This window comes from Colossoma macropomum, unplaced genomic scaffold (assembly GCF_904425465.1).
Source record: "Colossoma macropomum unplaced genomic scaffold, Colossoma_macropomum, whole genome shotgun sequence".
NCBI classification, from domain to species: domain Eukaryota; kingdom Metazoa; phylum Chordata; class Actinopteri; order Characiformes; family Serrasalmidae; genus Colossoma; species Colossoma macropomum.
In genome coordinates, this window is record NW_023494787.1 from 20,972,595 (window position 1) to 20,987,598 (window position 15,004).

Sequence of the window (15,004 nt, forward strand, 5' to 3'; positions counted from 1 at the left end):
TGAGGGGCAATGGAATTATCCACTATGTTATCCAACTGAAAACAGCTCTGAGCTGTGTCCTGCATGTTGCAATCTCAAAAGCTGCTTATAACTATCTCTTAGGACCTGCTGAGTGAATGGGAATCCCAGAGCAGCCGGGTTCAGGAGCTGAACAAGAGCAGTTCAGAACTAGAGAGTCTGATCATCGATATCACAGCTTCACGCAACAATACTGGTAAGAGTACAAAAGTTGCAAAGACTGTATGAAATTCTAAGCACTGCATTTCAGTAAACATGTTCCATACACATGCAAAAAATGCAAACACTATCTTGATAAAAGGAAAACTTAAAAGCTGAGTGATGGTTAGAGTTATTTCATTTGATGTTTACATTTAATTTGCTTGCTGTTTACATTTTTTATATATGCTGATTGGTACAGTTGCTTTAATACTTGGTGCTTACGATTTTTTTTATTCCATTTGATGTTTTGTTCTACTTGTTGATGTTTAAATTAATTTTAGTTGTTTTTGAGTTTGCACTTTGTTTTGCAACTTTTAAATGTAGTTTAGTTCATCCTCCTTTTGAAAAGACTTATGTTTTCTATTTGCATATCTTGGATTAAACTTGTGTGAAAAACAGGAAAAAAAGAGGTTAAAAGTTGGTTGCATTTTTTTTAGGGCTGAACCGTGATACAAACCTTTCTGTGGCATAGAAATCAAGGATGAAATGAACTGTGAAAGGGGTGAACCGTTTCACCTCTAACTGTAGTCAGTCACCTCTTACACCTCTAATGTTAGTCAGGGGTGTTATTTATATTCAGAAGGTATAAATCCATATGAAAACATGTTCTCTTTACATTAAGATAAGTGTATATGTCTGCTTGAGTGTCCTTTATGTTTTGCCCATGTGAGCTTTTGTCTGTATAGAGGTCAGATGTCTATGTGTGCTTATGTGTTTGTTGTGTTCACGCATGTGTGTATAGCAGTGGTGTCTGAGTGTGTGCCTCTCTCCCAGGTGTTTCCCAGCTCAATGGTGCCGGCAGCTCCAGCAGTGTCAATGGCATTCACACCTGCAAAGGTGAGCTCCCTCAAGCCCTCAGTCACTGAGCATAACGGAATGCCCCGTGCTGCAGGGCACTTCACATCCATCACATTCCCATTCTTTCATTCACCACCATTCTGTGATTCATCATGCAGTGCATTGCCCCTTTCCTTCTTCTGTCAGTCTGCTTTCACAGTGTGCTTGGAATGCTGTGCGTCAGCTTTTGTTTGTACACATTTAGCTTATTTGTAGTTATAAAAAAGTCTATTGTGGAGCCCCTGGACTCCCAAGGCAGCATCTCCATTGTGTAGAAGATAAAGTAGGAAAGGGATGTCCCAGTGAATGTTTTTTTTTGTTATTTAATATGAAATGTCTGCAAATACTGAGTCTTGATTTTATGTTTGTGTTTTTGTAGATAATAGTTTACAGTGCACACTTAAAATACAGTTAAATACAAGTTAGAAATCAACTTAGTTTAGGTAAGATATGCTAGCCTACCTATTACTTTAAAATACTACAGTAAAGTATTTAGTTATGTGCACAGTGTGTCATGCTGATAAGTTTTGTCTTTTGGGCTGCTTTTTTAAAATGACCATGTTCAGTGTCTTGAATAGTCTACTTTCATTTTTCAGATTTGTCAAACTTGAGCTAAAGCTTCCTTTTTCCTTTTTCCAGTTGTGAATGTGCTGTTAGTCATATTGCCAAGCGTGTCATAACCACACTTCGATATTGGCTAATTTAACCAGGTTTTGACATTGACAGTGCAGATTTTACAAGTGGCTGTTGGGCTGTGTTCATTTCCTACCTTAAAGTAGTTCCACACTGCAGACATTTGAACCACTTGTTAACTTCTGGCAATGTGACTCATTGCTGCGATTTGTATATAATGTCCATTTTTCACCTCTGGCAGTGGTGTAACAGAGTGCAGTGGGATAAAATTGTCTTAAGAAAGGTTTGAAATTGGCTCAGGCTTGATGTTACAAATAACGATGTTTCAGATCGGGTTCTGTCCCTACAGAAGAACACTGTTGTTACTTTTCCCCTTATGCATTCATCTGTCTGTACAGTATAATTCTGTCATCATTTCTCTTCTATCCTTCCCCTCTCTTCCTCTCAGACCTGACTGAGATCCAGGTAGCGGTGGCAGAAGTGAACAGCAGGTATGAGCAGCTGGGTGGGAATCTGCAGGAGAGGCAGGGTAGGCAGCAGGTGTCTCTGGAACTGCGCCTGAAGGCCAGGCAGGACACTGAGACTCTTCTGCAGTGGTTGGGCCCTCGTGAGCAGAGTCTGACCCGGGGACAGACTGCCTCACCCTCACGGCCCGAGGTGGTTCAGGCCCAGGCCCGGGAGAACAAGGTGAATGCCAAGGATTAGGTTTTTGACATATCTGTATTTGCAGTTCAGCAGTTGCCTAAAGTACTTACATGCTTACATGGACGTTGTTATGCAATGGCTCCTGTAAAACACAGGAAATAAGCATGGATAAGAACTGTAATTTGACTGGGCTGAACACCGCATTTCTAGCCTGCTGGTGTCACTCCAAGTGGTTGCATAATCAATAATCTGACTGCATGATATATTTGCCATGCAGGCCTTGCTATCTGAACTCACAGAGCATTCTGGGAAGGTGGAGGATCTGAAGAACACCCTGAAGCAGCTGATAACAGAAAACCCAGATTCCCCAGAAGCAGAGACCTGGAAACAACAGCTCAAAGACATAGGTCAGTGAAAAAGACAAGTAGGGACAGTAGAATGGGGGGAAAGGGGTAAAGAATGGTTTTATTAAGGGTTGACTTTCCACAGCGCAGTAACTGTTTACTGAGATCAATTAATGATAACAATGGACCAGTGGTTCTTAATTAAACCTGTGTAACACTGAGCTCTGCTTATTTGAATGTTCCTGTTGTCATTAAATAAGACATTTCAAGCTTTCTCTGCATGTTTATGGGGCACCAAATAACTAAAAATACTTGTGTGGGGGCTGTAGTTCTGGTGCATCAAACAAAAGCGTGGTAGGTCGGAGGAACTGGAGGGAGGCTGGAGGATGCAGCGAGCTTCAGGAAGAGCTTTCAGTCCCCACTTAATATGTCATATTTCTGCCATGACTCAAAGGATGAAAACCATTCTCAAAGCAGAACCAGTCCACAGACCTGGTGCTTTATTTAAACTATGTGAGGGTGCCAGACTGGCTCTGCATGTCACAGAGAGACCCTAAACGCAGAAACATGTTCCTTCTAAGATATTGTGCATGTTTTTGTTTCTGATAGCAGTGGAGTAGCAGACTAAATTAGAAGTGATTGCCTTACACTCCTTATATCTAAACACGCCATGGCCCTTGCTGTATTTCCATCTAAAATGATTATTTACAGTCACACTCTGCCATTCAAGGTACCCCAGAATATTCATGTTGCCAAGGGTGCCAGAGCGCTGAGCTTCTGTTATGGTTTCTAGAAGCGTTATATCAGGTTGTTTTGTTTGTTTTAATCAGCCACATTCACATTTGCTCCTGCTTATAGACTCTCGGTGGGAGAAAGCAAATAAGACTGCAGCTCAGAGGCAGACCGAATTGGAGACATGTGCTGACAGGCTGGGCAGCTTTGCATCAGCAGCGGGTCAACTAGGTCCCTGGCTGCGAGAGAAGGAGCTGATGATGAGTGTGCTTGGTCCCTTGAGCATTGACCCAAACATGCTCAACACTCAGAAACAACAAGTACAGGTATAATAAAAATGCTCACATTCTGTGTAATTGGTTTATTCTCTTTCCTCCTATTAATAATGCTCGGTAAGAGTAGGCTGTTTAAAGAAGAGAGTCACTGGGGTTGGCATGACATCGTACAGCTTGATTCACACAATTTGATTAGTCAATAATTCTGCCATTGTCTCTCCTTCCCTCTCTCTCTCTCCAGTTCATGCTACGTGAGTTTGAGACGCGGCGTCCACAGTTTGACCAGCTGATCCAGGCTGCTGAGGGCATCCTCTCTCCTACAGGGGAACACGGATCCGGGGATGGTCATGACCTGGTGGAGGTGCAGCAGGAGCTGGCCGACATCACCCGGCAGTGGGATGATCTGACTTCTCGGCTCTCTGAACGCTCAGAGCAGATCGACCAGGCACAAGGGACCAGTGAGCGCTTCCAGACTCTGCTGAGGGAACTCTCCATGAGTGCGGCTGATCTGGCTGAGAGACTAGATGCCCAGGCCTCCTTGAGCGCCCAGCCTGAGGCCCTGCGCCGCAGGCTGCAGGAGACAGGGGAGATCCGAGCTGAGTTGGAGCAGAGGAAAGGCCAGCTGGCCAAGGCTGAGGAGCTGTGTGCAGAGCTAAGTGCCATTGTAGCAGAGCCTTACCTTCGAGAGGAGCTACACAAGAGACTTGAGAGTGTCAGTGGCCCACTCAACAGCCTAGAGGAAAGAGCAGGTCAGTTAGCATATAGGTTTGAATTTTTGGTAACTTTGGTAATTTTTGACAGATCTTGCTCTAAATGTACAGTAATCAATTCATAAATATTTAAAGCTGCATAATTAGAAGAAAGCATCAACTGATGTGACATTATAAATGATGAATAACAAGGTTTAATTAGAGATATTTTTAAGAAAAAAGTTTAAGAAATATTTTACAATTGTGGCGACAGCCAAGACAACACAACAGGGAACGGTGTTATAGGTCTCCTAATTTAACTCTAATTTAACTTGATTTATAACATCAAGCCTTCAAGAGCATCTGATTGTTAGAATCAGGTGGATATATCAGTAGTTATCAGTAAAGTTGCGCAGCACAATCAGGAGCAAAACAAATTAAGAAAAAAGTTACTGTTGCTTCTAAACATTTGGTCTGTAATGTGTTGCTTGTATATAAATATATGGTATGGATCCCTTAACATGCGTTGACCTTGCTCTGTCTCTTGCTCTCTGTCTGCTACAGCGGATGGCTTGTCCCAACTACAGTCTGCTCTCTCAAGCACACAACAGTTCCAGCAGATGTTTGAGGAGCTTCGTAGCTGGTTGGATGGACAAGCTGGTGAGCGTACAGGCAGTGTGTCTGATCCCCTCCCCTGCCAGCCAGAAGCTCTGCAGACCCTGCTGACCCAGCAAGAGGAGCTCCTGAGAGGGGTTGCACAACAGCGTGGGTCGTACGAGCTCATCCAGGCTGAAGGTGCATCTCTCCTGGGATCACTGCCCACTGGAGATGAGCGCTCAGCCCTTCAGGCCCGGCTGACTACCCTTCGGCAGGACTGGGAGGGCCTGAATCAGCGCCTTAGTGAGAGGCAGGCACGTGTGAAAGAGACACTGTCCCGCGCTGAACAGTATAAGCAACATCGGGACGAGCTGGCTCCGTGGGTGACTGAGTGTGAGAAGAGAGAGACAGAGATCCTGCCCTCTCTCGATGCTGCTGCCCTGGAGGATGCCTTGCAGAAGGCCAAGCAGCTAGGCTTGGACTTAGATCGCCGTCGTCCCCTGCTGGAGGCTCTGAATTTAGCAGCAGACCAGTTGCTGGAGCAGAGCAGGACTGGTGAGGAGGAGGTGAGGGACGAGAAAGCCCAGTTGAACCGCAGGGTGGATAGCCTCTCCGAGAAATTACATGGGCGCACTGCACAGCTGGAGGAGTTGGGCAACAGACTGAGGGAATTTGAAGAAGGCAGGCAGGCAGTAGAGAGGAGGCTAGAGGCAGCCAAGCATCAGCTGGAGGTCCAGGAAGCGCTGGGCCCACAGGCCTGCAGCAACAAGAGCCTGGAGCGGCTACGCAGCCAGCAGGAGATGCTGAACTCGCTGCAGCCACAGGTGGTGTATCTGCGGGATCTAGCCCAGGGGCTAGTGCAGGACATGCCAAAGGCAGCAGAGGAGAGCGGAGAGGGAGCACAGCGACTGGTGCGACAGGTCCGTGACACAGAGAGAGAATTAGAGGAGGTCACTGATAAGGTGAGGAAAGTGAATTGTGATCTGCACAAGGTCAGACTTCTAGAGTATGTCAAAACTGAGACAGTAGACAGGCTCCTGTATGTAGTCTTAAGTGCTGTTTGTGTCTGAGCATGTGCAAGTCTGAGTCGAAAGAAAACACAGTAACTCTTTTCTGTCAGTCCAAATGTGGGGTGTGTTTCCAGATATCTATAGCTGCAGTAATCATTCCAATTTATTGTTATACAATAATAACCTATATATTTTGGATTTATAGATTATAAATGAGACCCCAGAAGGTATTTTCAATGTTTTTCTTAGTATTTGAATTATTTTGGGAACAATATGAATTTATCTAAGGAAAGTAAATAGCCTACTGTTTATAAGAACACCTATTTATCATAATTTTACAAATGATCACCTTATAATGTTCATTCTAACTTAATTACTAGATATTTATTTATTTAAATGGCTTCCTAGCTTACTCATCACTTGAAACCTCATCATGTGAAGAACTAGCATATTAACATCATACATTTAACTGTAACCAAATTGATTTTACATTATTGAAAACACTGAAGATGTTTGAATAGTGGTGTAACAGTTCCTTCAGTCCATTGACATTATCCAAAAACTATTTGCAAATCATTCCACCTATTACAAATACAAAACACACTATCATCTTATTTAGAAGTTGAGCTATTTGTATGAAGTCAAACTATGAGTTCTATTTCAATATTTACTGTCTGTTCCATAGATTGAGCAGTGCTGCTCGTCCTTGGAGTCTCGCCTGCAGGGTGTGGGGGAGGTCCAGTCCCGCGTCCGCGATGTCTTCTCTCGACTGGCTGACTTGGATGACGAGCTCGACAGCCTGAGCCCTGTTGGACGGGATGCGGACTCCCTGGCCTCGCAGGCCGAGGCAGTGAAGGGCTTCCTAGGCCGGCTGGCCACCCTCCGTGCTGAGCTGGAGGGCCACGGGGGCGAGTGCACCACCATGCTGCGCAGAGAAGGCAGCTCTCCAGATCTGTTGGCCCTCAGAAGGGAGACAGAGGCGTTGAGCCGTCAGGCAGCAAAGCTAGCCGAACGGGGCCAGGGCCGACTGTCTCTCATAGAAGCAGCTGAGGAGCGGGTGAGGGAGTTCTATGCCCGCCTCATGGAACTGCAGGGGCTGTTGGACCAGGCAGAGGAAGGAGTAAACGCGCAGGGAGTTGTGGGAACAGAAGTGGACGTCATCAAACAACAGCTTCAGGAGTTCAAGGTAGGAAGGGACTAGGCTTTCTGTCATGCTAAAGCATCTGTGTTTTTGTATCAGATGACAGATTCTGTAATTGTGGCTTGGAACACTAATTCATATTTGGAATTCATTTGAGCACTGAAGAGCCTATTGCTAATGACTCATGCGGAGGTATGAGCTGGTGACTGTTTAGAAAGTCGCTCTTTGTGAGATTTTTCTTTCAGCTACCTTGGGTTCTTTGGAGAGATTTTCTCTACCCGCCAGTGTAATTTGAATATAAACTAACTCAGACAAGACCTGTAATTTGGCATAAATTATACTGTACAGTCTCTTCAAGCAGCTGATCATTGAGAGGCTGTGTGTGCACGTGTGAGAGAGACTGAGCAAAGCCAGACAAGTGTGTGAGGGCCATCAAGAGGCGATATTAGCGTCTGTGGATCACAACTCGACTCGCTAAATCAGCTCCAGCCGTCAGCCCCCATCTGGGCACTTGTCCCAGCCTGCGTCTCTACAGAAGGAGGAGGAGTAGGAGTAGGAGTAGGAGCAGGGAGAAACAGTATGACGCAGTTACTCTTTCTCCTCTGCTGAGAAAACTGCTCCAACCCAGGCTGATCAGTGGTGACCTCCCCACACTCTCCCTGGCTTGCAGTTGAATTTATAGTCCGTCTGTCTGATGTATCATTCCCTCTCCTGCTCTTACTCATTTGCCTCCAGAGTGTGAAATGAAAGGGAAAGAGGGAGGGAGAGAAGAGGCATACTTGTGGGTGTATACGAAATGAATGATGTGGGACCAGGGTCGAGCGAGGTTCTTAGAGTGGGAGAGAATGAATCAGGGATTTTTGTTGCAAAGCCTACCTTGCTGAGTCACTGTCATTGGGAGCATTGTGCACTAACATGGCATTTATTTGCTGTGAACTGTTTTCCTGTAGCTGTTCTTGCCTCCCACTGTTCGGCACCGGCTATGAGAGCTCATTAGACTTGTCACTGCGGTGATGGACACTGAGCTAAATCTGAGAGCAGAACTAATCACAGGAACAGTCTCTGCTCCCACTGTCTCCGCATCAGACTAGCACTGACTCGCCCAACTTGGCTCTGGACAAAATATGCTGGCAGCTTGTCGTGCTTATCTGAAAAATTCGCCCGTTAATGATTCAAACTGCACAGAGCGTTTTTGAAGTAAACATTATCTTTACTGCAGACTGTACTTTGGTTGTGGTATACTTGTGTGTGTTTTCTTTCTACTTTTTCCATCATTTATTGTTCTTTCTGTTCTTCCTTTTACTGTCCTGCTTTCTGCAATCTACCTCCAGTCTTTGTTTGAAAGTCTTGCTAAGATTTCAGATTTACCCTCCCTATTAATAACATGGTCAGCTACAGTACACACTGCTGCCCCTCTCCCCCCACCTTCTGTCTCTCCCCACAGCAGCCTGGAGGGCTGTATTAAAGCAGGATAAAGAGGTGTAGCACGAGAGAGCAATAAAGAAAGGGGGGCAACAAAAGTCTGAATATCCTGAGAGAAAAAAGCCTAGCAAAAAAGAATGTAGCAGTGCACATCTGTGTGCTGGATCAATACTGGAGAAAAGGCAGTCAGTGAGGAGGCTAAGCCAGTGCTGTATGTAGAACATGGAGAGACAGTCTGTGTGCATGGGGGTATTTTTAGGAAGCTCTGGAATGGGGTCTTGCACATTAGACAGAAAGAGAGGGGATGAAGAGAATGCTAGCTAAGACTTGCTTGAGATCTTCTTTCATCCTACTTGGCTGTCTACACGGTTTTTCCATCCTCTCTCGGCCCTTTTCTTACACACGCAGTCTCTCTCTTTCTCTGTACAAACTCCCTTAAACTCAATTCCCCATCCCGTCTCCCCTTTCCCTGTCCCCCATTCCACTTACTAATGAAATGTGTGAAGGTAATTTGGAGAGCCAAAGTGCCTGTCTGCCATGAAAAAGGACTACTCTCCCCCCTCCTCTCCTGCAAGCCAGACTCCATTTCATAGACATCCAATCCAAAGTAATGATGTCATTGCTGAGTTTAGAGAGGGGGGAGGCAGGATAAACCCAAATGAGCAAGGCGTGTGTGTGTGTCTGTGTCTGTGCTGTGTTTTTATGCAAGAGACAAAGACAGAGATCTTGTGTTTGTGTGCATGGGCTTTGTGATGGGGGTGGCTAACAGTCCGGCATGCTGGGCAAAAAGAAGAAGGTGTCGGATTAGTCACTCTTATTGTTTAACTTGTAAATACTGAGCACACTAAGTCTGTGGGAGTTACTGAAAAATAGGGTGTAGGGATTTACACTTGGGTCCTAATTCAATGAGATGTACATCAGCTTGATCTGAAACTTTACCTTTTGTAGTGGTTTCTGAAAAGATGGAGAAGAATATCTAGTGCATACTTTTTATCCCACAATACAGGGCAATAAGTAGCATACAAATGGTATACCCTAGCAGTCTCAGAATACCCATAATGCATTGTCATATGCGATGAAATGTGGCTCTGCTGCTGCCATTGTTTTAGAGTGTTGAGCAAACCTGGGTAATATTAGTAAAGTTATTTATTTGAATCCCAAATTCTGTTACCTATAATAGTGTTCTGTATAATTCTGCCAGTTTACCAGTGTAGGGAATAGTGATTAGGGGACCAACATGTTTTCCCTCCCTGACTAAACATATGTTTATACCGGACTAAGTGCTTTAGATTCCATGTGTATACCAGTGTGTGTCTCTCTCTCTAAACCACACTGCTGCAGGGCCTAATGTAGATGCAGTAGGTGCGTGTGTATGTACTAGGAGTGTGCATACGGTCTGAGTGGGAGGATATTTCTAATTCCAGGCTGTTTGGAGCGTTTGGAATTTCAGCTGTCTCCCTGCCCTCGACCCCTCACACTCACTCTCATACACTCACACACACACACACAGGGTGTGGCGGTCTCCCTAAAATTCTCGTGCCCTCTGTTCCCTTGTGTGTCCCTGCATCCCCCCGCCTTGGAGCAGCTGAGCCCAGGGAAGATAGGTTGGGCTTTTAGGCCCTGACAGTAGCAGGGAGAGGGGACCTTCTCCAACTGGGCATTCCTGGGCAGGGCTGAGGAATGAGGGAATAGCTTCTAAATCAAGCTGTGCACTCCATACTGTCCTCACCCTTGCTTCCTGTACAATACCATTCCAAAGGTCGGAATGATTATTATTATTATTATTATTATTATTGTTGTTGTTGTTGTTGTGTATACAGTAATAACTTGTGTACTGTAGATTTGCACATTATGAACTAGACACCATAAAATATTTTCAGATGTTTTATTCAAGTATTTTAAGGAGCATAAGTGATAAAAATGATCAGTAATATGTAATAAAATATGTAATAATAAATCATAGAAATAGATATTTAGATTTGACAGATATTTTTTGGTCAAGTTATCTGCCTCAAGATTTGATCACTGAGATATGTGTCATTCTGAATATTTTTAACATTCTCGATGCTACGGAAATTTCTCATATTTTGTCTATAGTTGTGTTAATTATTCTGGACAGAAATAATTTGTTTTTTTTACTGTCTCTTGGCTTTCTAAGTTCATACTAAATATTTAAAAGCTGCAAAGTATTACAGGACTAGCATAGTAGAATCATTTTATACACTTATTTGCAAGCACATTGGTTTATATTAATGCAAACCTTCACCTCATTTATTTGAATAGTGATGTAAAGCTTGTGAAAAATAATGTCTTCACTGCCTTTACACACTTACTTTCCATTTCTACCTTTATACTTTCCTCCCTATTCCTGTCAGTCTACCTCTGCTTTCTCTGTCTGTTCCTGTAGGCTAACAAGGCCAAAGGCTGTGTCAAGGCCAGTGCTTCCCCCACCCAAACCCCTAGGGCATCCCTTTAACTCAGACTTCTCATGGGCTAGCAGTTACTTAAAATAGTTGTTTACAGCTTTTTACTGAGAAATGTTTCTTCCCCTGTGGGAATGTAATGAACTTGAACTGTTCTGGTTCTTTAATGAAGATCGTGACAAGATAAACAGTAATTGTATATTGCAATATCCCCACTTTTGAATTCCCTGGTGAAATCCTTCATCTTGTCTATCTGATGAGTCAGTTGTAGTTCTGGCATATTCAAATCATGTAGTGAAGTTGCCTAATTTATGAGTTAACTGGCTCTTGATGATCTGGGATACCATGCGATACGGTCTCCATTCTTTCTTTACAGTTCCTCGTCAGCATAAACCACCTAACAATGAAATGGCATAACATATTTTTGTTTTTATGCCCATTTTCATAGTTTATTTTTTCTACCCTGAGGGGTTGATTAGATTGGGATAGCATAATCAGCTTAAGCTGATGGCTTAATTTCTCTGAATTGACTCTCAGCTGTAGCCAACTCCTGTTGTTAGAGTGTGGCTGTGCACGCATATGTGTATGTCTAATGCCTTGGTCTCCTTTGCGTCTCCCATTGCCTGGTATTGTTTCAGCTGTTAAGAGTTACTGTGGCATTCCATAGCATAGCCCACTTTTCCCTTTTTAGCTCACCAACTGAAATAAATAAGGGACTTTACACAAACAGTGGGGGCCTTCTTGATGTGTGAAAATAATAAGCATCATAACCATTTTTATAATAAGTGTGATTTTCGTTGTATGTACACTTTTTCTAGCTTATGTAAGCTTCAGGTCAGGAAACCTTAATATTTAATATTGATCTAAACCAGTTACAAGAAAGGATAAAGTCCATCCTATATAGAGCATATTTTTTAATACAAAGACTAGAAAAACATACCAGAAAAGCTCAGTTGTGAGTTATATGTTTTAATTCATTCACATCGTGGTTTATTGAAGGAGTTTAATGTTAGCAGCAAACAGTCTGTGGCTGTGCTGTTTTGCTCCCAGTTGTGCTCTCTCTTTGTGTCTGGTGCAGCTGAGAACAATGCACACACTGAGGGGCTCAGGTAAAGCCTGCTGGTTAATTATAAATCTACTGCTGAGATCGAGAAAAAGAAGGAGGGTGAGTGCCTGTGCTGCTTAGTTACCACCAAGAGAAAGCGGGGACAGAAAGAGAAAAAGCAGAGAGCTTTTGAGAGATAAAGGGAAGGAAATAATAAGATGTGAAAGTGTCTTTTCTTTGTTGACAGAATTAAGTAAGTACAGGGTTTGCTGGGAGATCAGGAGAAAGGGATGGGGAAGAGACAGAGATGGAGGCTCAACAGGTGCTGTCCTCGAGCAAACAAACTGTGCTGCAAAGTCAGTCACAATCTCTGCCCCCGCCCATTTACTCCAGCTTAACGGCTATTAATCTTTATGGAGCGTTTCGACTGAACTGGCAACAGTCTATGCAAGTCATAGTGTGTTCAGGGGATTTTGGGGCTTGAGCCCTCCCTCTTCCTGTCTGAGTCAGGCCTGTGACTCTTTAACTAGCTGTGACTGGCCAAATGAGCCACTGGCTGATGGAAGGAAAAGTGGGGGGATGGATCAGCAGGCCATAGTGTCAACAACTGAATTTGAGCTAATTTAACAAAGAAAGTTAAACGAACCAGATGTATACAAATGAAACCCAGTATTGCGCTAGATCAAACAATGGATATTTTTTTGCTGAAGGCCTTTTTGGTTCAAGACTAGGGTTAATCTGTGAGGAAAAACTGTCTCAAAACAGTCTTCGTAATCATGTTAATACCAAATCACTGGATCTCAAACTTGCAGGAGTGCAAGTCTGTGTTCTTTGATCAAATCACAGATAGATATTTATGGCTGTTGAATATCTGGTCAATTAGAGCGGACAGTGTGGGGAAAAGAAAGAAGAGCAAACACGAGGGCAAGAGACAGACAAACCCCTTTTGTTTCTATAGGGAGGTTTGTCTTGGAAGCAGGCATGACAGCTGCAACCCAACTGACAGAAAGAGAGGGAGAGCAAGAGAGGAAGAAAGCGAGCGAGAGAGTGAGGGAGAGTAAAAAAAAGTGTATTTAGCTTGTTTGACATGCAGGCCACGGGCAGCGTGTTAGTTCACAGAGCAACTGTGTGTGCGCGCATGTGTCTTCCTGCATATGTGTGTCTCGGACTGAAAGCAACAGAGAGTGAGTGGGAGGGTAGGCAGGCATGCGTTAGTTCAGCGACTACTCTCTGCCAGAGCTCCTCACACAAACTGCAGCAACACCCGAATAAGGGAAGAGAGAAATAGAAAGAAGAGTGAACAGAGAAATAAAACAGTGACTGGATGGTCTGAGATGGGAGACAAAACAAGAACGAAGAAAGTCATAATGTTTTTCCACTTGCTGCTGCTGGCTGTCTCAGTGTACTTCAGTGTCTATTCACTTTCATTGTAAAGCATCCCGAAGCCCCTTGTCAGTGGCCCCAGCCCCCCCACGCACTCTGTTCATGGCTGGATAGGGTTTCAGACTAGCAGGAGACGAGAATGCACAAGTGGGGACTGTGAATATCAGACTTTTGTGTGTCCTCCATCATTGTTGTATGCAATCTTAGGGTGGATGTCTGGGGGAAAAAAAGAGGGAGGGACAGAATGGAGCAAGCAAATGGGGAGGAGTTTTTGCTTCTGCATGTATGTATGGTGGTTTATTTTGGAGAAAAGACTCAGGATTGATAAGCCTCTTTATTTCCCTCATGCTAGCACCCTCTCCACGCACCCTTACCTGTTTTTTTTTTTTCCTTAGGTACTTTTGTTCTCTCTTACTTTGTGTGTCTGTTTTTGTCTTCTTTGTTTCCCTAGAGTTTTGTTTTTTTGTGCATCAAAGGGGTGGTGTATTCTGTCCTTTCTTTTTCCCCCCCCTGGCAGTATCACGTCTGGGTTGCTGGCTAGAATCGACTAGTAATGAATGTGCCTGTTTTGATTATAGAGAGTAACTACATTGGTAAACTGTGACAAAAAAGCTGTATGCGTTTTGTAGTGTGAGCCAATCTGCTCCCGTTATCCAGTGATTTTGTAGAAACACATCAAATCCCTGGTTTAGTCACTCCCTCTGGCACAGTGGCCCCTCCTCCCAATAGCTTTATCTGAAGCTCCCTTTCTCAGCTCTGGCTCGTTGGTTTTTTTGGAAGAGGAAACCGGCATGATTGGAGCACTTCCTGTGTTTTAATACCAGAGCAGGAAACAGAACAAACGGTGCTGGATTCAAACAAAAACAGAGAGAGAAAGAGGGAGAGGGAGGTGAGAGTATGTGAGTGAGAGGGAGGGAGAGTGAGTGAGTGAGTGAGGGAGAGAGGAAAAGTGGGAGATTTTTTTAGCAGCTGCAAACCATTTCAGCAGTGCAGTGGCCTGAGAACAGAGAGTGTGAGCGAGTGAGAGAGAGCCTGCACAAAAAGAAGGAAAAGGAGAAAAACTGTGGGCTTGCGTGGAGCTTCTTGTGCTCTTGTGTGCAGAGTGGAGAAAGAGGAAGATAGAAGGACGAGGAGCATGTCTGGGGATTGTCTTGGAAGCAGAGTGCCACGAGTGGAAAAGCAGTATTCGGAGCTTTGGGTTTCTGTCTGGGTCTCTACCCTCTGGAAACAGTCCCGCGACTCTCTGGCTGTGTCGGACTGAAGCCCTCGCCTTCTCTCTTGTACCCGTTCACACCTCAACCCTTCTGGACATGGCTACCATTTGGATTCACAGATTTTCCCTCGAGCGCTAGATGAAAGGAATATAAAAGGGAATAGGAGAATGACAACCCGTTTTTGTTCTTGTTCTTGTGTGATGAAAAGGATATTTCATGAAGAGGATAATGGATTTCATTCATTTAGAGGGCTTAGACTCTACTACTACCAAAAGGAAGATAAATTAAGAGGATAAAGGATTTGGGACTCTGATTTCCAGACATGGCCTATTAATGTTTCATTATTGGATTAAAAGGAGGAGAAGGAAGTTCATAAAGAACAATGATGGGACTGT

General features: G+C 44.1%; 1 protein-coding gene across 11 annotated transcripts in view; it reads left to right on the forward strand.

Annotated features, from left to right (window-relative positions):
* Window positions 1-15,004, forward strand: part of macf1a (microtubule actin crosslinking factor 1a) — a 177,855-nt gene that overhangs the window by 124,987 nt on the left and 37,864 nt on the right. For all 11 annotated transcript variants that reach the window (XM_036566392.1, XM_036566399.1, XM_036566393.1 and 8 more), the window contains 8 exons: window positions 103-214; window positions 994-1,056; window positions 2,138-2,376; window positions 2,612-2,741; window positions 3,537-3,736; window positions 3,927-4,434; window positions 4,939-5,933; window positions 6,667-7,167. In XM_036566392.1, the coding sequence (XP_036422285.1) occupies window positions 103-214; window positions 994-1,056; window positions 2,138-2,376; window positions 2,612-2,741; window positions 3,537-3,736; window positions 3,927-4,434; window positions 4,939-5,933; window positions 6,667-7,167 (2,748 nt within the window). The remainder of the gene's footprint in view (window positions 1-102; window positions 215-993; window positions 1,057-2,137; window positions 2,377-2,611; window positions 2,742-3,536; window positions 3,737-3,926; window positions 4,435-4,938; window positions 5,934-6,666; window positions 7,168-15,004) is intronic.